Source organism: Sarcophilus harrisii, chromosome 6 (genome assembly GCF_902635505.1).
Source record: "Sarcophilus harrisii chromosome 6, mSarHar1.11, whole genome shotgun sequence".
NCBI lineage: Eukaryota > Metazoa > Chordata > Mammalia > Dasyuromorphia > Dasyuridae > Sarcophilus > Sarcophilus harrisii.
In genome coordinates this window covers 189,910,838-189,937,259 of record NC_045431.1, presented here as the reverse complement: position 1 = coordinate 189,937,259, position 26,422 = coordinate 189,910,838, and the positions used below count along the sequence as shown (strand labels likewise).

General features: G+C 37.2%; 1 protein-coding gene across 7 annotated transcripts in view; it reads left to right on the top strand.

Moving 5' to 3' along the window:
- The window catches only part of UVSSA (UV stimulated scaffold protein A), a 98,484-nt gene that overhangs the window by 32,017 nt on the left and 40,045 nt on the right, over positions 1 to 26,422 (top strand). For all 7 annotated transcript variants that reach the window (XM_012552418.3, XM_031943036.1, XM_031943033.1 and 4 more), the window contains exon 8: positions 17,936 to 18,050. In XM_012552418.3, coding sequence (XP_012407872.1) covers positions 17,936 to 18,050 — 115 coding nt within the window. The remainder of the gene's footprint in view (positions 1 to 17,935; positions 18,051 to 26,422) is intronic.

The following is a 26,422-nucleotide window of genomic DNA, read 5'->3' as shown; positions in this document are numbered from 1 at the left end:
TGGGAAAGACCTTAGAGATCATTTAGTCTGACCTTTTCATTTTATTTGATAAATGTCACAGAGGTAGTAAATAGCAGAATATCCATTTAAAAGAAAGTTCCTGGCCTCTGAATTCAGTACTCTTTTTACTGTACAGCTAGGTGGCACAGTGGATAAGAGTGTTGAACTTGTAACAGGAAGGCCTAGGTTCATATTCTGCCTCAGACATTATCTGTAATTAACTTATCTTCTCTCAGTTTCAGTTCCCTCATCTATAAAAAGGGGATAATAATTGAACATGATTGTTGAGAAGATCAAATGTGCAAACACATATGTGCTTTGCAAACCTTCAAAACATGGTATAAGTGCTAGTTATTATAGTACACATTTCAATACTATTTACTGTTTTTCAGAAAGTATACTTCTAGATACATTTTAAAATTGAAAGTATTTTTCTATAAACTCAATAATGAGACCATGAAAAAAACCATAGATAGGAATTCAGGAACCTGAATTCTAGCCTTTATTCTGCTGCTAATGAGCTTTATAACATTAATCAAATCGCTTAGCTACTCTTTGCCTCAGTTTTCCCCTATATATGGGGAATATATAATAAGGAGGTTAGACTAAGTTAACTTAAGGTTCCTTCTAGCTCTAACATGTTATGGATGATTCTATTGATTTAACTAGGCAAAGTAGTAACAATAAATAGTAATAATGATAATTAGAATCAGAATAATAAACTCAGGTTTTTATATGGTTTTTTAAAGTGAGGCTATATTGAAAGCTATTTCATGAGACTAAATATCCCCAGAGGACCAGCCACATCAGTCCTTTGAGAAAGCTAAGATTGAGGCTAGTCTGAAAGAGACTTTTTGCTAACTGATAGGCCTTGAAGTCAGCCAAATAGAAAATATTTTATTTCTGTCTCTGGAAAGTTTTCAAAATGGCACATTTTTGGGAATACATGTGTTTCTCTGATAAGAGTAGACCTCTTCTCTGGAAGGTCCTAGTGGTCATCAGAGCAATCATTTTGATTTCTGAGGAAGAGTGCTTTCTTGGTGATGACTTGCTTTTCTGGCAGAGCTGGAGAAAAGTGGTTGAAGCTCATGTAACCCAGAAGATCCTTAGAGCTCAGATACTTCAAAGGGCAATCCTCTAGGAAGACCAGCCTTTGCTTTTAGCTGCTGTGTGCAAGGCTCTGTGCTAAGCCTGATAAAAGATATGGTGTTGGCGAGAAACTTCAGAAAGATAAAATGGAAAATCCTCCATTTGGCGTTTAAAGTCCTTTATAGTCTCACTCCAGCTTATTACGTACAATTCCTTTTCACACATTCTATGTTCAGTCAAATTGATCTACTTGTGTTCCCCATTATTATAAGGCATCCCATCATACCTTAGTGTGATGCGTTCTGTGTAGACTGTCTTGTCTGCTCACACGTGGAATGTGTTCCTGCTTTACCACGGCCTCCTAGAATAATGACCAGCTTCCTACCAGGCTTAGTTTCAGACTGGCATTCTGCATGAGGCCTCTCCTGACTTCCCAGGTCCCAGACAATAAAATTGTGTTTATAAATCATTTGGTACCAAAGTGAGTACTCACTTTGGACAGTATGTGTACAAAGTATTTATCTGTGTTGTATCCTTCCAATTGAATGTGAATAAGTGTATGTATAGATTGTTTTACTTTTGTGTCTGTGTCCCCAGCACTTAACACAGTTCTTGACACATAGTAGGTGTTTTCATAAATGCTTAGATGAATGAATGTGCCCTGATTTTGGAATCAGCAGACCTCTTTTTAATCCTACCTATGACACTATGGTTGAGTAGCTTAACCTCTCTTAACTCCATTTAAATAATTTTTTATGAAAGCTTTTTATTTTCAAAACATATGCATAGATAATTTTCAACACTGACTCTTCCACAACTTCCCTCCCTTCCTCCCACCCTTACCCTGTTTGGCAAATAATCCAATATATGTTAAACATGATAAAAATGAAATCATTTTTAAAATGAAGACAATCCCTACCTCACCTATGACACAGAACTGTTCTGAGGACCAAATCAATTAAGAGAGTGTAAGTTACTTTGTCTACTGAAGAGTGCCATGTGAAGACCAGCTGTTATTTAAGCTGATTTCAGAGGGTATAAGGAAAACAGGGCTGTCCAAAGAAGGATGTTCTACCTCCTGAAATAGAGAACTCCCCATTATTGGAGATCCCATGTAGCAAAGTGGGTCTTCTAACTGTGGGCCTCTATACAAGGAGGTGCTGGATTCAAATCCAACCTCAAATTCCTAGCTGTATGACCCTGGACAAGCACTTAACTGCTGCTTGCTTCAGTTTTCTCAACTGCAAAATGGGGCTAATAAGAGCATCTGTTTCTCAAAAGTTGTGTTGAGGCTCAATTGAGATATTGTTTGTGAAGCACTTAGTGCCTGGAACATAGTAGATACTAATTAATGTTTGTTTCCTTCCCATCCTTTGCTTCCCCCTTCTATTAGCATTTTTTTTAATAATATGTTAATGATCAAAAAAATTTCCATTATCATCTGACCAGCCATTTCTGGGATTAAAGTCTTACAACTTTTCTCCTAACTTGCTTATTATATACAGGTTTAGCTTAGGTAATGAATTGATTTTTTAATATATATCAAAGTCATCATTTAACTTACACAGTATCTACTTGGGGTATCAGATCAATTCCAAAGCCATAGCTTTGATTTGATTTTGGAGGTGTGGCCTTAGGTCTTTCGGATACAGATCTCTGCTTTTGCCAACATCGTCCAGTTTTCACTTTTTGGAGGTCAACAGAAATTGCAAGTTGTAGCAGAACATTCCCATCCCTGATGAGGATCAGATCTATTAGAACAGATTGTGCTTTGCACATAAATAGCTGTACAATGTGTTTTTTCATCACTGCTCTTGCTGCTAGCTCTTCTTAATGCCTTGTGAGCAGTGTAATGCAAACAGTCCTCCCAGAATGTTTTCCGCAAGTTCATTGGATAGTCATAATTGTGAGGTGAAGCACATGGGAAGTGGTAAAAATGTTCCCAAACTAACTCACAAAATACTATTTAATCCATGATGCTGCTAAAATGTGATATGGTGGAAGAAGTGCTGGATTGAGTCTGGAGGCCTAGCTTCATTCAAATCCTCACTCTTCCATACATTAGTTCTGTGAGTCTGAGCAAGTCACTTAACCTTTCTGATCCCCTTTTCTTCATCTTTTCTTGTGCTTCCTACCTCCCAGAGTTATTGGGAGTAAAACACTTGACATACTTTCAATGTGTTGCACACAAATGAATATTAGTATTCTTCAATACTTTAGTAGGTCTGTGCTGTCACCACAGTGAGCTATTTCTTTTATGTGTGCAAATCACCAACTGCCTGTTTCTTTTTAGATGTGGTAATTCATATCTATGTCTTTGTAGCAATCCTTCACAGATTCTCTTGAAAAACAAACTAAAAAGTCAGTCAACAGTCAATAAGCATTTATTAAGACCCTACTATATGCCAGACAGTGAATCAAGCACTGAGCATACAAAGAAAATCAAGAGTCCCTGCCTTCAAGGAGCTAGAGAAGTCTAGAGAAGATACCATGCAAACAACTCTCTACAAATAGGATGCAGAACATAGAAATGAGAGATAATCCACAGAAGGAAGGCAAGAAAGTACCTAGATCAGCATAATTCATTGGAGGCTTTCCCATTGTTCTTGAAAAAAAATTTTGTATATAAGTTCAAGACTTGGTTTCTCCATCTGTTTTCCCTTAGTGTCTAAATGATTTACCTATCTCCTTTTATGGTTATAAATACCTCAGGTGATTTCTTTTATGCCTCCTCTTAAACTCTTAATATGCTTCAGCCTATTTATATAGCACCATCATACTTCCTTCTATTGACTCGAGTCATTGATAAACTGTATGTTTGTGATGAACAAATACAATATTTGGAATATTAATAATTAAACAAATCAAGAAACTAGTAGAAATGAATGAGAATGTAGTTATGTTGAATGCTAGAATTTGAGGATAAGTGAGTTTAATTAGAGAAAGGGGAGGAAGGAGAGGGAGATTTTTGTAGGATTCCTGATTCTGGGAACTTTAATGGGTCTTGAGATTGATGGAATTTATTTTTAGATTTTGTTTTATTTATTTTTAAAACTTAGTGGTATCTTTTCCTTTTTATCACTAGCATTATTCTTACGCATATCAACAATGATTAAGTTTATGTTTTGGTTTACAAATGGAATACAGAGAGAGACTTTCCTGAAATGACTTGACCAGATATCATCATAGGGTTGTGGGGAGGTGAAGAAGGGAGTTCAAAGAGTGTGTGTTCTGCAGAAAAAAAAGTTGCATGAGAATAATTTAATTCTGCTCTGAGCAGTAAAAGATAGCCGCCAAGAGAGAAGAAAGGTGGTGGCAGGGAAGAGATATTAGGTTTTACAGTTCCATATGTCATTTACCAAGTGCCAGAATGGCTTGGTTATTGTTCAGGATGCATAGGAGAAGGGAGAGGTAACATATAATCAGTTGGTCCTATAAAGAGTATTAAGTCAGATGTGCACAGCTCAGAGAGTGCCCATGTATGTTTCCAGGTTAGAAATACTCTGAAGTGATTTTAAAATTAATAAATGCTAGTATTAGATTTTCACTAATAATTCCTCAATTTTTCTTTAGAATAATTAGATTTAGAATTTAGAATGCTTACTGTCTTCTTTCTTTTGATTATCTTAATAAAAACCACAGGACAGGAGTTTTTGCAAGACTAAAGACTCCAGCTTTTTTTCCTTGTCAATTAATTTTTATTTCCCAAAAAAGACTCTTCTCTGTTCTTTTACCTTTGCTACATCCTGCAATCTCGGCAGAATAGTGTGTTGTGTCATCCTTTCTATTATTTTTCTTTCCCGGGAAACCAATAGCTTTAGAAAACCCAGGCCCACAAAGACAAGATGTGGGCTATCAGTAAATTGTTTATAAATTTAGATTTAAACATGTCAGCTGATCATTCCCTTTTTTGAAACTATTATCCATTTCTTTCTGCCTTAGACACTATCTTATTATATTGAAATTTTATGTAATATATAATTTGGTTATAAATTGATTAGTAATGGACATATCTAAATCCTCTTTTTAAAATGCTACCTATACTTCTAGTAATACACAACACACACACATACACACACACACACACACACACACATACATACACACATATGCCTAATTAAATAAAAGACTAAAGACAAATCAAACCACTTGTGAGGAATGATGGGGAGGGGAGAGGTAAATTCAGGAAGGGGTTAGTTAAGATTTAGAAATCCCTTCCAATTTTGAAATTAAACTTTCCATTTTTTTTCCACAAACATAAAATCTGTCAAAAATTTAACTAAAAGGGAAAAAAAGAATGTTTATATATATAAAGATTCTATATATAAACATTCTATATATATATATATATATATATATATATATATATATATATTGCCTACTGTTTCATATCTCTTGATGGATTGGCTCGTGGATGTGATGTGATTTATCTTCATTTTAAGCCAAACTGTTGGGACATGCTAATTTGACTCTTTGGCTAAAGGAATTGCATTTGTACAATTTTCTGAGTGCACTGAGATTGAGGCTACTTATGCATGATGAAACTGGTGTGACTGCAAGCTGTGATCAGTCCCATGGCTTACCAAGATAACTCTTTGAGTAAGGAGATAGGCATCTTTAATACTCTTGTGACCCTTATAGATAGCCCGTGGCCAACTGGAATGGCCAGATCTGCTCTTTCAAGGAATGCTTAGCTATGATGTGCTTGGTTCCCTCCTCCCCTTTAAACTTAGCCTTGGTGATTTGCATAGCTTGACATAGTGAGTGAGGCCACTTATCTTGAGTTATTATTAGTTTTAGAATTTGTCAAGAGAAACTGAAATAATGTTTTATAGGATTTAGTTAGAAAATGGTTTCATGGTCTTTGAGTGCTCCTTGGTCAAAGTCATGTGTCAGGTTGGACTTATTTTGGATTGGTTGGTACTAGAACCATTGGTTAGTGGGGAAAAAACCTCTTGCTTTGTCATATGAGTGACTCTTTTCCAGATGCTTTCTGGCAAGCTGATGAAAATAGGAACTGGAACTGAAATCCAAGCAATTTTGTTAAGGTTAGCCCTCATCTACTAGAAAACTTGAAGGAGAGCGCATGGGTAGTTGAGGGAATTCACACAGTTGGTTGAGAATTCCAACTGTAGTTGAGGTGCCACATTTTATCATGTGACTTGCATATAGTTTATATTGTGACAGAGAGTAGGGGTGAATGATGGAATCTTGCCTTGTAGCCTAGGGGGGAGCCATTTAAGTAGAAAAAGATCTGGACCAGATAATATTCAAGCATCCGTAATGGTGTGTACAGAGGGCAGATGTGGGCTAATGTTAATGAATGTTGATGTTAATTATAGCTGTTTTAATTAAAAATTATGAATGAGTTCTTGACTAATTTTCAAATAAAATTTACAGAGTGGTTTAAATCATTTGCTCAAGTGTTTCCTCATTTAACATGTGATCAGCATCGTTAACTCTGTCTGTAGAACAGACTTAGCTTTAAACACTAATTTAATAATGTGTAATTTAAGTGTTTGAAAACTTTTGACAAATATGTAAAAAACCACAACAACTTCTATATTATGGATACCAAAACATAATTCAAGACTAAGGAGGAAAAAAATCCCTCTACATTTTTTGTTCATTATATTATTTTAGAGCACATGGACATTTGTGACACCATCCTTTTATTTACAGGGTGAAAGAGATGAGAACAAATGAGATTTTACTCTCTGTTTAAATTTCTTCTTTTCCATTGGCATGAGTTCTTAGGTTGTGATTTTTTTTGTTGTAATTGGACTTATTAGAGAGATATAGTTCAGTTTAAATGTTTTTGTTTTTGTTTTTTTTTTTTTTTACTGTGTATTCTTTAGTAATCATCTTAAGATATAGATGCATAGCATGTTAGAGCTGAAAGGTACCTTAGAGATCATGAATTCAACCCCCTTACTTTTCTGATGGGGAAAATGAGTCCAGAGAGACCAAGCCCTTTAGAGAAGATAGGCAGGGTAAGTGGCATAAATAAACAAATAGGGATCCTAACTTAATCTTGGCCAAATAATTTGCCATTTTCAACTTTGAAATAGGTGTAGTCTATGCCTGTTCTCAATTAAAATGATAATATTCCTTTGAAAACTTCTAAACTGCCACTTGCTTAATTATGCAGTTATGATCACCAATTAGTTTATGTTGTGCAATTAGTAATAACTAAATATTCTTACAGTCAGTAAGTTAGAAAAAATTCATTTTAAGCATCAGTCCATTTTATAGTAGCAGTAATCATTTTTTCTGAACTTTAAAATGATTTTGTTTAATTGGAAAAGACTGCCAAATGTGAGGTTGATGTAGCAGTGACAAATTCAGCAGTGGAAATATATGAACTCATTTGTAGAAGTAGAAATTAGTCCATTTGAAATCAATATATATTTTTGCTTTTTTATTGGCACTTTGTCCTCTCTCTAAACCAGTGATAGTAAGAAAATGAAAAATGGGATTAAAGAAGAAAACACATAGTGTTTTGTTTTAAAATGTTTTCCTTGCTAAATGTATTCCACTGGGTGTGATATGGGCCATTTGATAGATGGGTTGGATTGTCAACCTGCTCACTAGGATAATTTTACAAAATGACTTGGATAAGTGGGATCAGTTTTACTGCTACTGAAATTAGTTAGAACAACAAAAAATGAACTTTTATTAAATAGATACTATGTGCAAGGTTGGAGCAGCTATATGATGGAGTAGAGTGTTGGGCCTAAAGTATGGAAGCCTCATCTTTCTGAGTTCCATTCAGGCCTCAGACACTTACTCGTTGTGTGACTCTAGACAAGTCATTTCATCCTGTTTGCCTCAGTTTCCTCATCTGTAAAATGAGCTGGAGAAGGAAATGGTAAACCACTTCAGTAACTTTGCCAAGAAAACCCCAAATGGGATCACGAAGAATTAGACATGATTGAAATACCTAAACAAACAACAACATGTGCAAGGTATTGAGTTAGGGTCTAAGGAAAAAACCTTTTTTGAAGGTGTGGTTGTATTCTACTTGGCTTTTTGTAGCTAAAAAGTCCAAGCAAAGAATATTAGGAGAAGATGAAATATAATGCATTTAAGCTTTCCCTTGTTTTTTGGCTTGTATCATATATTTCTGTGTGTTGCTTTTTAACTTTTCATGTATATTTTTGGTCTGTCCTAGAAAATTGTAGGCTCTTGGGTTCATATTTCATATTTCCTTCAGCACCTTGTAGATACCTAGGACAGTGTCTTACACAAGGGAAGCAGACCAGTGTATTGGGAAAAAAAATTGGGGCTGGGAGTCATCAGAGATGGATTCAAATCTTGGCAAGTTACCTTCTTTGGACCCTGGTTTCCTTTTCTGTAAAACCGAGATGATAAATTTCCTGTTACTAGACTTCTAGGGTTGTTATAATGAAGTGATTTGTAAACCTCAAAGCTATATGTAGTTTAAGGGACTAGAGTTCTTATTATTGATAGACATCAGATAAATGAAAGATTGAATAAAAGAAGGTTAAGGACCAGAGAAAATAACTATTAAAATCACAAAGTTAAAAATAAATCCATTGAGTTGTATGCCCACTAGCTTCTGAGTGTTAGTGTTGATTATCCTTAGTAAGTGCCGTTTTATTTGAAGAACATCCTTATCATCATCAAAATCAAAAAGTCTGCATTAAGCACTTGCAATGACACGCTTGGCAGTGGTTTTATTCATGTGAGCAGGTGTGTTTGATAAGACACACTGATGCAAGACAGGCAGCCCCTTCCCACAATACATGTGTGCAAATATCTTCAATGTAAAATTTTCATTTAAAATAATTTAGCAGCATGAACCCAAGTCCCTAGACATTGGGTTTTTTTTTTTTCCTGTACATTGAACAGCATAACCCAAAGTTAGCTTACTGTGGGGAGCTATAACACTTGGAGGGAGAGGAATAAGAGTTATTAGATTTCGAGATCTTAGGTTGCTCTAACTAAGAAACTATTACACACTCCATTGAATATGATGTTAGTTTTATGTAAAGTTCAACTAACCCAAGTGATAACTTGGCCTATTTTTCTAATGTACCACTGCTTTTAGACCATTCAGTGTTCAGCAGTAACTAGTTCTGTAGCCACTACACAAGACACACTTTGTAAGCAAATTACATAGCAAAATAAACTGTATTTTCTACATAGAACCTTACAAGATTGTGCTAATTTGTGTTTATAAAACTAAATAACAGATCAACTGAATTATAATAGCCCATATTTATGTAGTACTTTCATATCCATTATCTCATTTAATTCTCACCATAACCCCATGAGGTAAATAGGGCAAGTATTTTTCTCCCCATTTTACAGATGAGGAGACCGTTCTTATAGGAAGGATGTGGCTGGAGTGGTCCTCGTATCTAGACCTTCCAATTCTCAGTCCAGTGGACTTTATACTTTGCCATGTTGCCTCATCATATGTATGGCTGTGTCTCTACAGGCCTATCAGAATGACTCATTCTGATTGTGGCTTAAAGTCCTCTTTAGACACCTCACTGTAGGTGGAAGGTGACCTAGGGTTCTCAGAAGTCATGCCAGTGATGGGCAGACTGTAATATACTGTGTGTTTCTCCCCTGAAGATCAGTGTAGCTATGGATAATGTGACTAATCCCCTGGTGCTTGATCACCAGGGATGGATTTTTTTCCCCTTAGACACACCAATCATAGGCTATTAAACCTGTAAGTTTACCTTTATATTTACCTGAAAAGAGAAAGGAATAAAGCCTTTCTGGATATTAGCAGCCTTGAGTATGTAGCTTTGAAATATGTAATCAGTAGTGTCAAGCTCAAGTAGAAATGGATCCCTAGAAAATAACAAATTAACATTTTTTATGTTGTGTTATATTTTTTATTTATTTTTGTAAAACATTTCCCAATTACATTTTACTTTTGTTTGGGCCACACTTGAGACTTTTGTGCAATCTTTGGTCTTTTGGTGAATGTGTTACTTCTGTATGTCATTGGCCCAATCATACTATTGTACTTTGTTTTAGTTCCAGATCATTGGGTTAACAATAATAATTAAAAGATTTAGAGCTAGAAGAAATATACCAAGTTAGGGGTATATTTTTTGTTTTTGCAACTGGATCTCTATCTCTTATCCAGGATGGAAGTTCAGGGGCTACTCATGGCCTCACTCCCACTCTCATCGGCATGAGAATTGTGCCCTCATTTTCTGACCTGGACCAGTGTGCTCTTCTTTAGTAAACTTGATGACCTCTTGTTCCTGGAGATTGACTACATTAATACCAAATCTCAGGCTTATCCCACTTTTGATTTGATAAGCTTATCCCACTACAGTTCAGAACTCTTAGCCTTAGGCTTCCTGTTAGGTAATTACAGTCTGGCCCTAGAATAATGTATTTTTAAAAAAGAATTGTAATTGATGGAAATACTAAATTTCAGGTAAAGATTAGTGAAGATCAAGATGTAATTTTTTTCCCTCTCAAGTTCATAGAATTCTTGAAATCTATCCACCAGATCCCTTGGAGGTCTGTGGGCCTCTGGTTAAGAACCCTTACTTTAAATTAGCTCCCTTGTTGAAGAAGTTGAGGCCCAGATAGATGAGACTTATCTAAACTCACACAGCTACTAAATAGCAAAACAGAGATTTGAACTCAGATCTTCTCATTCTGATCCAAAGTCCTTTCTACTGTATTTCCTTTAATTCTATTTAATTTAACAAGCCTAAACTGTGAAGGTACTAATTGCAAAGCCTGGGCTAGGTGCCTACCTATCAGCTACCTTTGAAAAGAACCTTCTATCACCTCAGCAATAGGAAGTTGTATAAAAAGGAGATTCTAAAATATTGCTGTGGTGTTCTCATATTTTTTGTTGTAATGCAAATAAGAAAGATTTTTTTCCTAAGCAGATAAAAAGGACCCTTTTGCCCTAGGAAATAGATTATGTAATCTTTTGTCATCCAGACTTGGTTTTCATTTAAAATCTTGTTTCTAGTTTAGCTTGAAATAACATCATCATTTTGAAAAGGGTGAAAAAGCTATTGCCACCTCTAATTTTGAAATTTTTCAATATTAAGATTGAAATTTTTTTTTCATCTTGTTTGGGTATGTAAACAGAGAAGGTATTTTTCTGTAAAATGCATGTCTTTGTTTTAAAAGATTTGTACTCAGGTAATAGAAATAGATGATTGGATTTACGAAGCTCAAGCTATGCTCATTTTAAAAGACCTGACTGCAATTCTGGGCATATTTTTATTTTAAACAAAATATCTTCACCTAACAGCTAGCTGCCTCTTTAAATGGGTTCCACTGTGCTAAGTATTATAGTCCCTTGGCCAAAATCTTCTGTCCTCTAGGAAAAAAAAATGTTTAGTTGGCTCTGAGTAGATGCACATGAGATATTGGCATGGTGGAATAATTTGCAAGATCTTCCAGGGAGGGTATTAGCATATAAATAGCAGATGCAATGGCGACCATCACAGCTGAGTACATTTAATTTTTAGTTTATAAGATAGAATGGGTTTTTAAATGCATAGCCATCAAGCCGGCTGAAAGACAAATGAAGTTTAGAGTTCACTTGTCTGAGGATGCCTTACATCATTTTTTTTTTAAAAAAGGGAAACAGACACACATAAAACTGAACAAAAGTGATTTCTTGGGTGAAAAGTAATTGAGATTGCGAAGCAAGTTAATTAGACCGTACAAAATTTATTTAATGGTCCCAGCTGTAGTTTCCGCCCAGCGGGAGACTCCAGTCAGTAGATATGGCTTCTTTCTGTACTGCCTTTGCTCCTTCTCTCTTTTCCCCTCTCAAATAATTAGCGTTCTCACTGCATCGAGTTCTATAAACTGATTGCATTGTATATTTTCACAGCTTTATTGCTTGTTTAATTATGATTGCAGGGGCTCATTTTTCTAAATCCTTTTAACTGTGGGTAAGAATCAATTTGTATAAAACCAGGGCAGGAAGCAAGGACACTTCTTCATCTCTCCCTTGTGAGTTAGGTCTATGTGCGGCCTTGTTTGTGCTGGTGCAGTGTCGGTTTAATTTTGGGTGAGTGAGAGCCATCACTATTAATTGTGTGTTTGATTTTAATGAGAGTCAGTCAATCTTGGCTCTATTCAAATACTTAAAATTAAAAAAAAATTTAAAAAGGAGGAGAAGGAAATCCTATCACGATTTTGTGCTCTGTCACGTGTGGTTCCTGTTTTACTAAATAGACATTAGGAGGAGAAGCTTTTGATTGGCTAGCAAAGACTTCTGTCAGCACTTCTTAGGTATTCCCCCACAGACCACAACCACACCGACCTGTTCCTGAGTAGTCCTCTGTCTTCCTCATTCTGTCCCAGAAATGACAGTGCAAAGTGAAACACAAATGATTTCATTCTCTTCAAATACGTTTTTGGGGATAGTAGGAAGGAAGAATGATAGAGGGAGGGAAAGATGGTTGTAGTTTTGCTTTTAAAGAGCTTTATTTATTTTTGAATAATGATTTGGGAGCTTAGCTTTTGGGTAAGGTTGAAAGTAACCTGTTCTAGGGGGAAACTGCTCTTTGGAAGGTTCAATTCTTAGAAGATTGTTCTGAAGGTCATTTCCATCAGATACAGAGGTTCTCTTTTGGCTTATCTACCCAAAGCCTCTGCTTCTAAAAGTGTGGCCAATGTGTCAATTCTGGATGTTTTTTAAAGTGAGATTTGTTTGGTTCATATTCCTCCTCACTAGTGTCCTCAAGTGGATTTGAGCCTCAAACAGAAGTCTACCTATTTTATAGCAACTTGAGATATAGTGAGTATTAGACTTGGAGTCGAGACACCTGGCTTCAAATACTGGCCCTGCCACTTAGTACTTGAGTGATTCTGGAAAGTTCCTGCACTTCTCTGGGCCTCAGTTTCCCTATCTGTAAAATGAAGAGTTTGAACCAAAAACTCCACAAACTCTTCTAAATGTTTTAAATCAATAGTTCTCAAAACTTTAGGATTCAGGACTCCTTTAAACTCTTAAAAATTATTGAGGAACTCAAAGAATTTTGCTTATGTGGATTTTATCTATCAACACTTATCATACTGGAAATTAAAACCAATATTTAAAATACTTATTAGTTTATTTTAAAATAACAATAAAAATTAATTACATGTAACACAAATAACAGTGGAAAATAACTATTTTTTAAAAAACAAAAATTTAGTGAGAAGAGTGACATTGCTTTACATATTTTTGCAAATCTCTGAAATGTCTGGCTATGGCTAGATTTTCATATCTACTTCTATATTCAATCTGTTGTGTTATGTTGTTTTGGTTGACATATGTGAAGAAAATCTGACCTTACACAGATTTGTAGTTAAAAAAGGGAGGAATGTTTTAATAGGTAGATAATGTTAGTATTTTTTGTGAAAATAGTTTTGACTTTGAGAACTCTATGAAAGAGTCTCAAGGACCTTCAGGAGTCCTCAAACTATACTTTGAGAACCATCACTTAAAATTATGTGATTCTTTTGAGCCATTTATTTGTTGCCTTAAGAAGGAAATGTTTAAAAATGGTCAAGTGGGGATTTTTTTTTGCTGATTCCCTTCCATTCCCTTTCTCCAAAGGGTCTTCAAAGTTTATGTAATATTTTTAGTTTGCACATCGAAGAGAGATTGACTCACCATTGGATTCTCATTCACTATTGTCATTAACAAAGATAATGATCACCTTTCCTTAAGCTATAATTTAATTGTATTTTATATGATAGCATAATTTATGTATTACAGGTATATGGTATGGTTAGATATTTAGCTTGGGAAAGATAAAATTATAATTTGAGTCTTTTGAACAGAAGTAGTGAACATTTCATAATTCCAAATTGATTTAGATTTAATATATTATCTTATTTTTAACTTATTAAAAAAATGAAGTGAAAAAAATGTGGATTTAGCTCTTTAAGAAGAGCATAAGAGGACACCTGAGATCCTGAACAAATATCTTTTTAGGAGAAGGGGAACTGAATTGCTGTAGACAAGATAATAAGCTGTGCTTTTGTATTAAAAAAAAATGACTTAATGAACATGACTATTTATAGACATGTTTAGGTTTGAGAGCTCAGTCTCATCACTTTTTATTTTGGAACAAATAGACCCAGATTTCTGATGTAACCCCCAAAATAAATATTTCCAATGAGGAAAAGAAGGCTTAATTCCTACTAGTTAGCTAAGCAGTTAAATATTTTCCAGAAAATAGAAATTTAATCAAAGTCCCCAATGAAATTCAAGGGTGCAAACAATAAGCATAATATTTTATGAAAATGACCCCTATATTTAAAATCTGGCATTATATGTTATGCATTGTAGCACCAAGTCCACATCTACCTTTTAGAAAATTAAAACACATAAATTCTGTTTAGTGTTTGATATGCACTGCACTAGCTGGGAGCCATAATGCCCCTAAAACCTTGGGTTGCTTTTCACCTTTCATAAATTCCTGGGTAGATTCTATACAAAAAATAATTTTCAGCTCCGTGGCTCATTGTTATTCAGACTTGATTGATCGTCGTCATTTACTCAGTGAGGAAGTTAAGTGCTCCTGTCATTTCCGAAGAGTATAATTGGGACGTTTCACAGGTCAGCGGTAGTGACAGGTTTCCCTTTTGATTAGTGTTAGACTGATAACAAAAATTACAGTTTCCAATGATTAATGTTTCCTATAGCCCCTAAATGCACAGCTCACAGATCGGACCTAAACAAAGTGAATTTGCATCTGATTAGGCCTTTCCTCAGGAGAGATTTTCATAGGCTTAGGAGTGTCTGAGACAGGTATACCCTCAGCATTCAGTATCCCTGCCGGGCTGAATGCTAGAGCCAGCATTACATTCTGGAGATGCTCTCATCATGTGAAATTAGCATGTTAATAACGTGTCTTAAGTCCAATCATAGATGTGAGGCTAGACTCTTGACTAAGCAAGGACAGGCTAAAGTTGCAGATACCATTGGCCTTGTTTTAGTTTGTCTAGTTATTGGAGCACTTGTGGCTTGAGGTTCATTGATCTGTATTCTTCCAGTGGAAAATCAGAGCTCAAATCTCTGAGCATCCTGAAATGCCAATCATTATTGTCTTGTAGAGAAGCTTAAGCACGGCTTTTACTTGGGAAACATAACCAAGTTTTTACAGGCTAGGGCTTTTAGTGTATAGATTTAATAGTTTGCCTTTTAAAAGCATAGGAATATAGCAACACTGGAAATGCTTCTCTGTAGTTTGGTTGGGGGTTTGTTTTGTGTTCTTTTCCTTGGAAACACAAAAACGATGCCATTATATAGAGGAGAAATGTGTGTGTGTGTGGGGGGGGTCCCCAACTGCATTTAAAAAAATCTCTATGGATGTTTATGTTTGGGCCACAAATACCTGACAGAATGAAGGTGAGAATTCCCTTAAGCTTCATGATAATAAGACATAGTTTATCTTGTACCTCACTCTCTTGTTGAGTAGACTTGATCCATTGAGTTAGATGAGGGAATTCTTTGTATCTGGCTTGAAGCAAAAACTGCAAATACAGTACTTTGCTTTCTTGGTATATACTAGGAGCTCTTCTATATCTAGATTTTGAAAATGGACACCTGTCCTTGGCCAGTACTTTAGCAGGTTTTTGGTAGAGGTATGCTGTTGGACTTCCCTATAACCCAAGTGTGGCACCTTGGATAGGTTTTTGTCCCATTGACTTCAAGCAGGATTGAAAGACTAGTTTCCTTTCTGTGGCTAGGGAGAGCTGTTTGTAGTAAGAAGCAAAAACAAAATATGTAGCTCTCCAATACTTCCTACAGCCTGGTGACCCTTTCTTTCTCTCTGGGTGAGGAAGAAGAAAGCATTGCTTCGGCTGGGGGATTTCAATTTTGAGGCCTGTTTATCATAAATGGCAGGGGTGGTTTCAGTTATGATTGATAAAGGAATTTCCAGTGAAAGGGAAATAGGAGGGGGAATAAAAACCTGTTTGATATGGACACCCCCCCAAACCCTCTGTTTTCTGGGATATTCATTAAAGCATTCTTTTCTTTCTTTTTTTCCCCCCAGTAAGCAAACATCTTTCTAGGAGGGGATTCTATAGAAAAGAATGTTGAACCAAGTTTCCACAATAATTATGTACTTCTATTGGTTTAACTTCCATCTGCTTAGCTAGAGAGAGATTTTGGCTCTTGCCCATGAGAATTGCTGATCAAGAAGTGATGCAGTATGGATGTAGCTTACTGGGTTAGGGGTTGGTTTTTTCTCCTTCCAGGTTTCTGTTTTTTTTTCCCTTTTTTTTCTTTTAAGCTGCAGTATCTCAGCTTATACTGCTGTGACACATGATTAGATTAGTGAATTAAATTGGTATGATACTGCTGCCGGGGGAAATCATATTCCTCTCTCTCTCTCTCTCTCTCTCTCTCTCTCTCTCTCTCTCTCTCTCTCTCTCTCTCCTCTTCTCTTATTCATTTGCCCAGTGGTTTTATATAGATATCCATGTTAAAACCTCTCTCCCTCTCTCCTTTTCTCTCTCTTTCTCTCTCTCTCTCTCTCTCTCTCTCTCTCTCTCTCTCTCTCTCTCTCTCTCTCTCTCTCTCTCCTCTTCTCTTATTCATTTGCCCAGTGGTTTTATATAGATATCCATGTTAAAGACCTGTTTGGAAAGCAGCAGGGACACTGAAAGTCATCACGCTCACCTGGCTTTTGCTTTTGTGTTCCCTGTGAGGAATGCTCCTCAGATTGTCTCCCAGAACTGTAGCTTGGTTTTGATTTCCAGAAAAGAGCAGACAATATAAACACATGTTGATTTCTGTTGCTTTTTAATAAAATGGGGTAAGCGGAATTCTTTCATTCAGCAGAGGAGGGGCAAAGCAAATTAAATGTGAAACCGTCACCATTCTGAAGCATGTGTGGCCTGGGGGACTTGGGGGGTCTTGGGCATTTAGTTAGAACTTAGCCATGAATGTTCCTCCTGGACAGGCAACCAGCTTGCTACTAGCTAGCATTCACTGGGATTACAATTTCATTTTTTAGGTTAGAATGGTGACTTAGATCAGTTATTTTTATTTAAAGCTATTCAAAAGAAAAAAAAATTTAGCCAGCAGCTAAGTAACATTAAAACATATCTAGCAAGGTAAGAGTTGCATTGGTTTTAATACATGTAGTCTGTTCTTGAATAGTATATCAGATAGTCATTGTGTAGATGTTAACCACATCCTGTATATATTGTACCTGAAAGAAGTTTAAAGTGTTAAATTTGGCCTGATTTATGTTTTTTGCTATAATAGGTTTTATAAATTTTATCCATCCTGAAGAACATGGATTTGTGATAATTTTCAGCTTCTCTTAAGTTTCATGCTTTAAAGAAAAGAAAGAAGTGATAGAGTAAAAACACATTGAAACCAGAGTGAATTTCCTTGCTTTTATCAGCATTAAATCCCCCATTCTTCTGCACTCTTTCTTTCTGCCCATCAGTTTGTTCTGTGAAACAGTGATTATTTTATACAATCCTTGCAGCAAAGGCATCAACAAAGAAAGACTTGAACTGGGAGACCAGTTTCTGGAGGTGACTGCTATTTTGATGTGCCTTTTCCATTTCCTTTTACACTGGTCCAGGATTGGCAAGTGACATATTTAAGGGAGAATCCTTAAAGCTCACATTTTAGGGAAATATTTTAAGGTTCCAAGATGGTTTGGGAGCTAAGATTTTGAAATATTGTAAAGCTGTGTCTTTATAGGGAGAAAACTTGAGTATAAATGAACTTACTGGGGTGAACTAAGGTATTTTATAGGTCTCCCTCCCCCTTTCCAATAGATGAATATTTTCATTTAAAGTGGCCCCAAATGGATTTTTGTCTGTGCTTAGGGTGTGTTTCTTTCCCTAGAGGCGAGCCTTAGATGCTGACTCCGATGAAGATGAAGAGGAAGCGGATTTTGTGGAGGTGCCCGAGAAGGAAGGTTATGAGCCCCACATTCCAGACCACCTGCGGAAGGAGTATGGTGAGTTTGCCCAGCTGTGAAAGGCTTTATCCCTCCATGTTACTGCCGCAGTAAAGTAAATAAACAGCCATTATGAAGTAATAAAGTGATCAGTGGTGTGGGTAATCTCTCTGGCTGCTGGGAGGAAGTCATTACACAGATAGGGGAGCTGTGATTGGGTCTAGATAAACAAATACTTTCTAGGAGAAGCAGCAACTGAGAGCTCAGGCGCTTATTTCATTCAGCCGGGCTCTGCCATTGCTTGCTGAGGAAAGCTGCTGGATGCCTGGGAAACAGAGATATTTATTTGCTCAAAGGGAGAAAAAAATTTAAGTGTATAAATAGCCAGTGGGTAGAAATATGGATGATGAGGTCTTGGTGAAACTGGGTAGTATTTTGCACTGCTTGCTGCAATTACAATATCAGCATCTCGGGCCTGACTGGCAGCCCGGCCTTACCCACCTACAGGGTGATGGGGAGTGGCTGCTGGGGCACAAACCAAGTGCTTTGTGGGCTGGTCGCCCATCAGTGACCAGATGGGATTTTGTTCTTACCATCTTTCCAAGCACCAGGGAAAGGTTTGGGGGATTAAACACATTATTGGACACTAATAAAGCTGACAGGTGAATTAGTGGACCATAAAGAACTGAAATGATAGTTCCATCAAGTACAACTCCCCCTCTGCCACCCACAGCCTTGCAGAATGCAGCTGACGGATTTATGTAATGAGTGCCCCTTGCTGGGGTAGATAGGATACCTTGTGAGAAAACTGCCAAAGGAGGCTTGGGGTGGTCTGAGCTATAGGCCCAAAGCCCAGTTCCCAGATTCTCTTCTGTAATAATAATGATGATGATAACAAATTTGTTGACATAATTTCTCCTTTGATCCTCTTGATACTTCTACAAGGTAAATAATAGGCAGCGGTTACATAGTGCTTTAAGTTTACCTATCATTTTCCCCAATATGAACTCATTTTATACTATTAACAACCCTGGGAGGCTGGTGTTCTTATTATTTTCATTTTATAGAAGAGGAAACTGAGGCAAATAGGCTTTTCCAGGGTTACCCAGCTGATGAGCACTTGAGGCAAGGAATTGGACTCTGCTTTTCCTGTCTCCAAGTCCAACATTATCTCCCCCTGTCTTAAACAGTACAAATATTGTTGCCCCATTTTATAGATAATGAAACTGATGGTCAGAGAGGGGAAATAGCCTTTGACCAGATCTCCTCCCCAGCACTTTCTGATCCTATAGTAGTGCTTTCCCCACTGAGCCAGGCTCTGTACACACAGACTGTGGTTTCCTTAACTGTTTTGTGGTTCATTCTTCTAGCTCTTTCATCTCTTATCTCTCTTTTCTCTCTCCACCCTCTTATCCTTGTTTGGGGGAATGTAGATTTACCATCAGCTGGGGAATTGGCAGAAATTTGGCATAGAGGTACCTGAGCCTTTGACTTCAGTATGAGGGACCTTCTCTCTGCTAAACTGGGATGGTTCTTTGTCAGGATAGGGCCACTTGCACCTAGGAGGAAGAACTATGTTGCCTATTCTTTAAAAAAGGCATTTCTAAAACATAACATTTGTGGTAATGATGTTAGAAAAGCTATGTGACTTTGGGCAAGGAAATCCCTTTCATTCTTTGAGCCTCAGAAAAACGAGATTGGATTAGCTAGTTTCTAATGCTCTTTCCAGTCTTAATGTTTTATGGTTTTGAGAGTCTACTAATGAGTTTTATTTTTAAACATTTTCAACCGGATGAGAAGAATTTTAACAAAACAACTAACCTTTTTCCCTGCTTCAAAGTCGAATAGGATATTACTAATAATGTACCATGATATTCTGCTCAGTATATTATTATCATTAAGTGCTCCAGTTTCTTTGATATTCAGGGAAAACAATTGAGCTTCTGCACTGACCAAAAGAACAAGTCTCTTAGCTAAAGGGACAAAAATTAGGTGCTCTGTATTTGAAAGTTAATTGGGTCTGTCCCCTTTGAAGGCTATGGTTTCACAGGCCACAACCTTTTTAGTTTCAGAGCTCATTTTATTATCCAAAATTGTTTAGATTCTCTGTGTTCTACATTGAAGTTAAATGTCCACAGTGTTCCTAATGTTTTGTATATTGGTTTTTCATGTAGTCCTTTGTTTCTAGGGTTTTATGCCCCAAATGATGAATCTTTAGCACAGATATAGATGGAGAACAGCTTGTTCAATTCTCCTCCTGATAGTTGAACTCTGAGAGGCAGGGTTAATGGAAGGCCTTGTTGGGAAGCCTTAGCTCCACCCTCAGCTCTTCTGCTCACTACAAGGCAAATCATTTTATGCCTTTGAGCCTCTGTAAAATGGGGATTAAGATGCTTTCGCTATCGCCTCACAAGGTTGTTGGATCAAATCAGTGTATTTTAAACACTTTATAATGGCAAGGTATTATAGAAATGTAAACCGAGATGATCATAATTACATGGATCCTAAATTAATTTCTGCTTTTCAACAACTTAAGAGTACAAAATGGTATGATTAAATTGATGGATGATGCTTCTAATTATAGCATCTATATATTATTTTAGTTTCCAAAGCACTTTTCTCCCAGCAACCTTGTAAAATTCTTAGTGAAAGCCTTATCGTGAGAAAATGACCAGTTCAAGGTCACAGAGTCAGGATAGTCTGGGCTTCAAACCTTCTGATCCCAAGGTCCCTGTGTTGTCCACTGGACTGTACTTCCTCTACCTCCAATCCTGGTCTCTTACAAACAAGTTTCCATGACAGTATTCTGTACTGAATGATTTGTCCAAACGACTTGAAGAATCATTCCTTCACTGAGTGTGCTGATATGGATTTGCCACTGATTTAATATTGAGCTCTCACTTAGTCCTTTTTTTCTGTGTTTTCAGTCCCAGTTTCTTTCCCTCTACCCATTCTTATCAGAAGCATTTTATGGGGATTTCTCACTTTCTCCTTAAGGAGATGGATAAAAGAAAAAGAAAAAAGCCAATCTGTTGAACAAAATACACTGTATGTTTGATGCTTCTTTTTGTCCATGCATAAACCGAAAGAGTTCTATGATATCAGAGGGGGCAGAATCCAAGCTTCAGGCCAGATTTGTACCATTTCTTTTGACAGATAGTAGTGTGAGGCAGCCCCAGGGACATTCGCATGTGTTATTATCTGGGCTTAGTTGAACCTTTGTCACATTGTGTCTAGGTAGAATATATGTCCTTACCACTAGGCCCTGTTCTTCTCTGATCTCGGCCATAGTTCTCAGCGAGCAGAGCCTATATCCTCCTTCAGGGCATTCTGGGTATCAGCATGAAGCTGCAGTGGTGCCTTTACTGGCTCCCCTTTACTGCCTTTTTTTTTTTTTTTTTTTTTTGGGTTAAAGTACAAGGTGCTACTAGTGTGGCATATTGTAATTATTAATCACTAAATCTCATTGACTTGAGACTTAACACTTTTCAAATTAGCATTAAAAATAAATATTTTCAATAGTAAGAAATTTTAATGTGATTGGCATTGTTTTTATGCCATGGAAAATCTCTAGTACCGTTTCACAATTTTTTATCCTGTCTCAATAATTGTAAGCTTGAAACAACTCCACAATTGAGCAAGTAATCAAATTGCTGTTTGTGTTATATGACACAGCAACCCTTAATACACACTTCTTGAACTTTATCAAGGTTCAGACTCTACAGTCTGAACTTTAAACACTTCATTTGTTCTTTATCCTAGAGAAATAAGATCTGGGTTTTCATTTTCCAAAAAGGAAAAAGAATATTTACCTTTGAATTCAGTTTCCTATCATTCTCCTGCTCAGTGGCCTCTTAATGCTTCTATTAAGAGATACAAATCTTTAGCCAAACATTCATGGCCTTCCAAGTCTGGCTGCAGCCTACCTTTCCTTTCCTTTTTCATGTCATAACCATTCACACATTCAGACAGTCTAGGTAAAGTAGGCTACTAGCTATATGAATGAAGGAATAAAATATTTATTAAATATTTAATATGTGCTACATGCTAAAGATACAAAGAAAAAATCAAGATAGTTCCTGCCCCTCATGGAGCTTATGGTCTGACTGGGGAGACAACACAGGAGAGTGGTGGCCAGGGGAGGGAGTGCTGAGCTGAACAAAAGGACCTTCCAGGCAATGTTGTATTATGACTTTAGTCATGGGAGCAAGAAGTGGAAAAGTGAGGGGTTGGGGAAGAAGGGAGATGATAGCATCTATACCAGGTTATAGAGTCCTAGGCATTCAGATCCAGCCTACTGGTCACGAAAGCTGTCACAACCTCTTTTCTATTTGTTACTTGTTGAGAGGCAGCCACTGAATAGACTGGCAGAGTCAGAAAGACACTGTGTGACTTTGGACTTCACCCCTGCCTGCCTCAGTTTCCTTATATGTAAAATAGTGATCATAATAGCACTTCCTTTCTGGGGTTGTTGTGAAGATAAATTGAGAATGAGTAAACCTTTGTAAACCTTACTGTGGTATATAAATGCCAGCAATTATTACTATTACTATTGTTATTGATTTCTCCATGTCTGATTCTTTGACTCCAAGATTAGGTCAGTCCTTCCCCTTCAACTCTCCTCTCCTCCTTCATGCATAATTTGGGCATCTCATCATTCCTATCTTTCAGAATTTTTCTCTTTCTCAACTATGCTTAGCCCAGTTATAGTCTGTGAAGTCCCCTCTGAATCTTTTGTCTGAGAGTCTGGGTGTCTCCTTTACTCCTCTTATGTTCTAACGTGCATTATACCAACCTGTGTATCTGTGCTATGCCCAGGAGTATGGAATGGAGACTCTTGAGGACAAAAGTGGTCATATTTTATTTTTCTGTTTCTCAGGATTGAGCACAATGCCTTGCACATAGAGGGGTTTAATAAATGTTTCATGAATTACATTGGCCATGTGGGCATTTAGCATCTCAGAGTTTCAGATCTCTTTTTGGAAGAAAAATTTATACCCAAGCATATTTCTAGACCCCTAAAGTCAAACTTAAGGGTTAGGTTGGTTAGCAAATAAAAACAATGCCCAAAGATTTGTTGGTGATATAGGACAAGTCAATTTAAATCTGGATCTCTAAAATGAAATGTAAATTTGTTAAAAGAATTTAGATGATTAGGTAACTCAAGTGTGAAGATATAACCCATTAGGGGTGTCATGCCAAATTAACATTACCAGCCCTTTAATGACCTCTCATTTGTATAATCCCTATTTACCCTTATGCACACCTGGGGTCTGCTGGGACAGCAGGCTAGATCTTTTTCTGGCTCTCATAGCCCTTCCTAGAAGAAGATAAAATGTAAACTTGGCATTTTATCTCAGACACACAGAGCCACCATTTAAATGGAGGATGTGTCAGCAAGTTTAAAAGGTAATTAACTAGTAGATAGGGTAACTAGGATAACTACAGCAACCCTGGAAGAAAAGAGCTGGTTTATTCATGATTCCAGAAGGCCGACATGCCCTCTGGTATTTGTTGTAACTGTGCTTTGCCAGAGAGACTATCCAAGAGGGAAAGACAGGTCAAAAGACTAGCATGGTATAGTGGGAAGAGAGGACCTATAAAGGGAGAGAGAGAACAGAGTCAGAGGATCTAGTTCACAGCCTGGTGGTGTTATTTATTAGCTCTGGAACCTCATAATAAGTCGTCTGACCTCCCTGGGTCTTGCTTTCTACATCTGTAAAATGAGGGGGCTGGACAAGATGGCATCAGAGGCCCCTTCCAATTCAAAATTCTTGGCTCTGATGAATTCACACCAGCTTGGGGATATAGGGCAAGCTTCTCAGACAGTTTGAAATTGTGCAGGGGCTTAAAGATTTTTGAACAGAGGAGTGACATGAATAGATCTATGTAGAGGAAAGATTTTTTTATGGCAGTGGAAGGAATGGATTTATTTTTTGAAACAGGTTCTTTGGAGCCCTACAATGAAAAGGAAGATAGTATGGGGTGGTGGAAAGAAGCATCAGAGAGAGAGCCTTGGAAGGGCACAAAGTCGAGAGGTGGAGTGTCTTTGGAGGAATGTCAAGAAGGCCAGTTTCACTCTCTTGTAGACTGTGTAGACAAGAGTAAACTGTAAGAAAACTAGCAACATAGGAGGGGGAAATAGTTGTGAAGAAAACTAGAAATTTTTCCATTTGATGTTGGAAGTATTAGGGAGCCATTAGAGTTTATTGAGTGTGGGAGTGACATGGTTAGATGTACACTTTTAGAAAGCTCATCTTGGGAGCTGAACAGAGAGGATGGATCGGAGTAGGGGAAGACTTGAGGTGTGGAGACAGACTAACTAGTTCAGAGGTGAATTGATGAAGACTTGAACTGTACCATGCTTATGTTGGAGGATACAAGTAGATACCTATGAGAGAAGATAGAAGCTGTGAAGGTAGAAATGATAGCAGTTGGCAAGATTGTGTACGTGCAGTGAGTGAAAGTAAGGATCCTAGTTTGTGAGCCTGTGTGACTGGGAGGATGCTGGTGCCCTCAACAATAAAAGATAAGTTCAGAAGAAAAGTTTTTGGGAAAAGGTAACGAGTTCATTATTGGACATTTAGAATTTAAGATGTCTATGATAAAATAAAAAGCTATGAGATAACTTTGAAGTGTTCAATATACAGCTGAAGATGGAAAACTGGAGGTTATGATAGGACTGTAAAAATAAGTCTATGAATCATTTGCATAGAGATGATAATTGAATCCATGGGATCAGATGAGATCACCAAGTGAAATGTATAGAGGGAGAAGAGAGAACCTAGGACAAAGTCTTGGGGAAAACCTATAATTAGTAGCCATGATCTGGACAAAGGAGACTGAAAAGGAGCAATCAGGTTAAAAGGGGAGCCAGGAGAGAGCAGTATTCCAAAAAACTAGAGAGAAGAGAATGATAAACAATATCAGTGGCTGCAGAGAGATCAAAGGGTAAGAGCTGATGGCTGGCGGGACTTTAGAAGTCACTTTAGCAACCCCTCTTATTTTTGTCCTTGAGAAAAATGTGGCCCAGAAGAGGAAGGAATTTAATGCTAAGGTCACAGAAAACCAAGTAGGCAGGAGAGCTGGGATTTAAGCCAAGTATTTTTTGATTCCGTATCCAGACTTATTTCTAGCATATCATGTTGCCATAACCAGTCACTGTGACAATAGCTCCCATTTCTCCACATTGTTTAAAGAATGATATAAATGTGAAGTTATTATTTTTTCTTATTACTGAAGTAGAAAGTGAAAATACTATTATTCCCACTTTATAAAGGAGAAAACTGAGGCCTGAAAGATAAGGGCAAAGGAATTTAATTGCAAGAACTGTAGAATTTAAAGGATTAACTTTTAGTTAATTTGGAACATTCCTTTAAAATTCTGTACATCCATCTGATAATGAGGTCTATTAACTAAATAGTGAGTGTGCTCAAGTCATTTGATAAGTGACAGGTATTCTCAGGCTATTTTTGTAGACAAGATGGAAAGATGTGGGCTTGATGACATTATAGTTAGAATGACTAGTTGGATCCCAACGTTAGTAACTCCTGGAAGATTTCAGGTCATTCTATTTGTGAAGCTGGAGACAAGTGAAACAAACCTCATCAACACTGCTGAATGAAGACTGCTGACAAGTCTTCCCAGGAAGAAGGATGTGGGTTTGCAGCAAACTCTTCATTGGTTCTTGTCATCGAGGTTGCTAGGACAAAATCTGATGGCTCTGTCTATTCTGTTTCCCATTGAGCTCTGAAAGCACTGTAGTAGAAGGAGTTTCTTTCTGTCTCATTCTCCTGGAACCCCTGTACTTTCACTGCAGGGAAGGGTATATGCTAATTGGCCCTGTGCCTCTTCACTACTGGTCTACGGTGGCCCAGTTTTTTGGACATAAACTTTGATGGCTCACAGATTTTCACAGAATTGCAGAGTTGGACAGAACCCTGGAGACTTTCTAGTACAACCTGTACACAAATAATCAGCCCCTTGTATCCCAATATACCTGACAAGGGGCCTTCCAGCTTTTCCTTGGGACCCACTGGTTCCTGATAAGCCCTTTCCTGTTTAGGTTACCTCTGTTTGTTTGGAATTGTTTTTCCCATCAAGCCTAAACCTACCTCTACTTGAATCTTCTGTCCACTGTTCATAGTTCTGTTTCCTAAGCCCAAGAGGAACATTTTCATCTCTTTTCCAATTGACACCCTTTCAGATGCTTCAGACCAATGATCATGCTCCTCCAAGCGTCCTCTTCCTCAGTTCTTTGAACAATCCAAATATGGCTTAATCTCAAGATCCTTCACCGTTCTGATAGGTCTTCTGAATTGATACTTAGTTTATGATTGTCCTAGACGTGTCACCCAGAACTGACCACAAAATAGTTTGGTGTGATCAAGACAGAGCATGACAGGGGCATGACTGCCCCAAACTTATGCCCT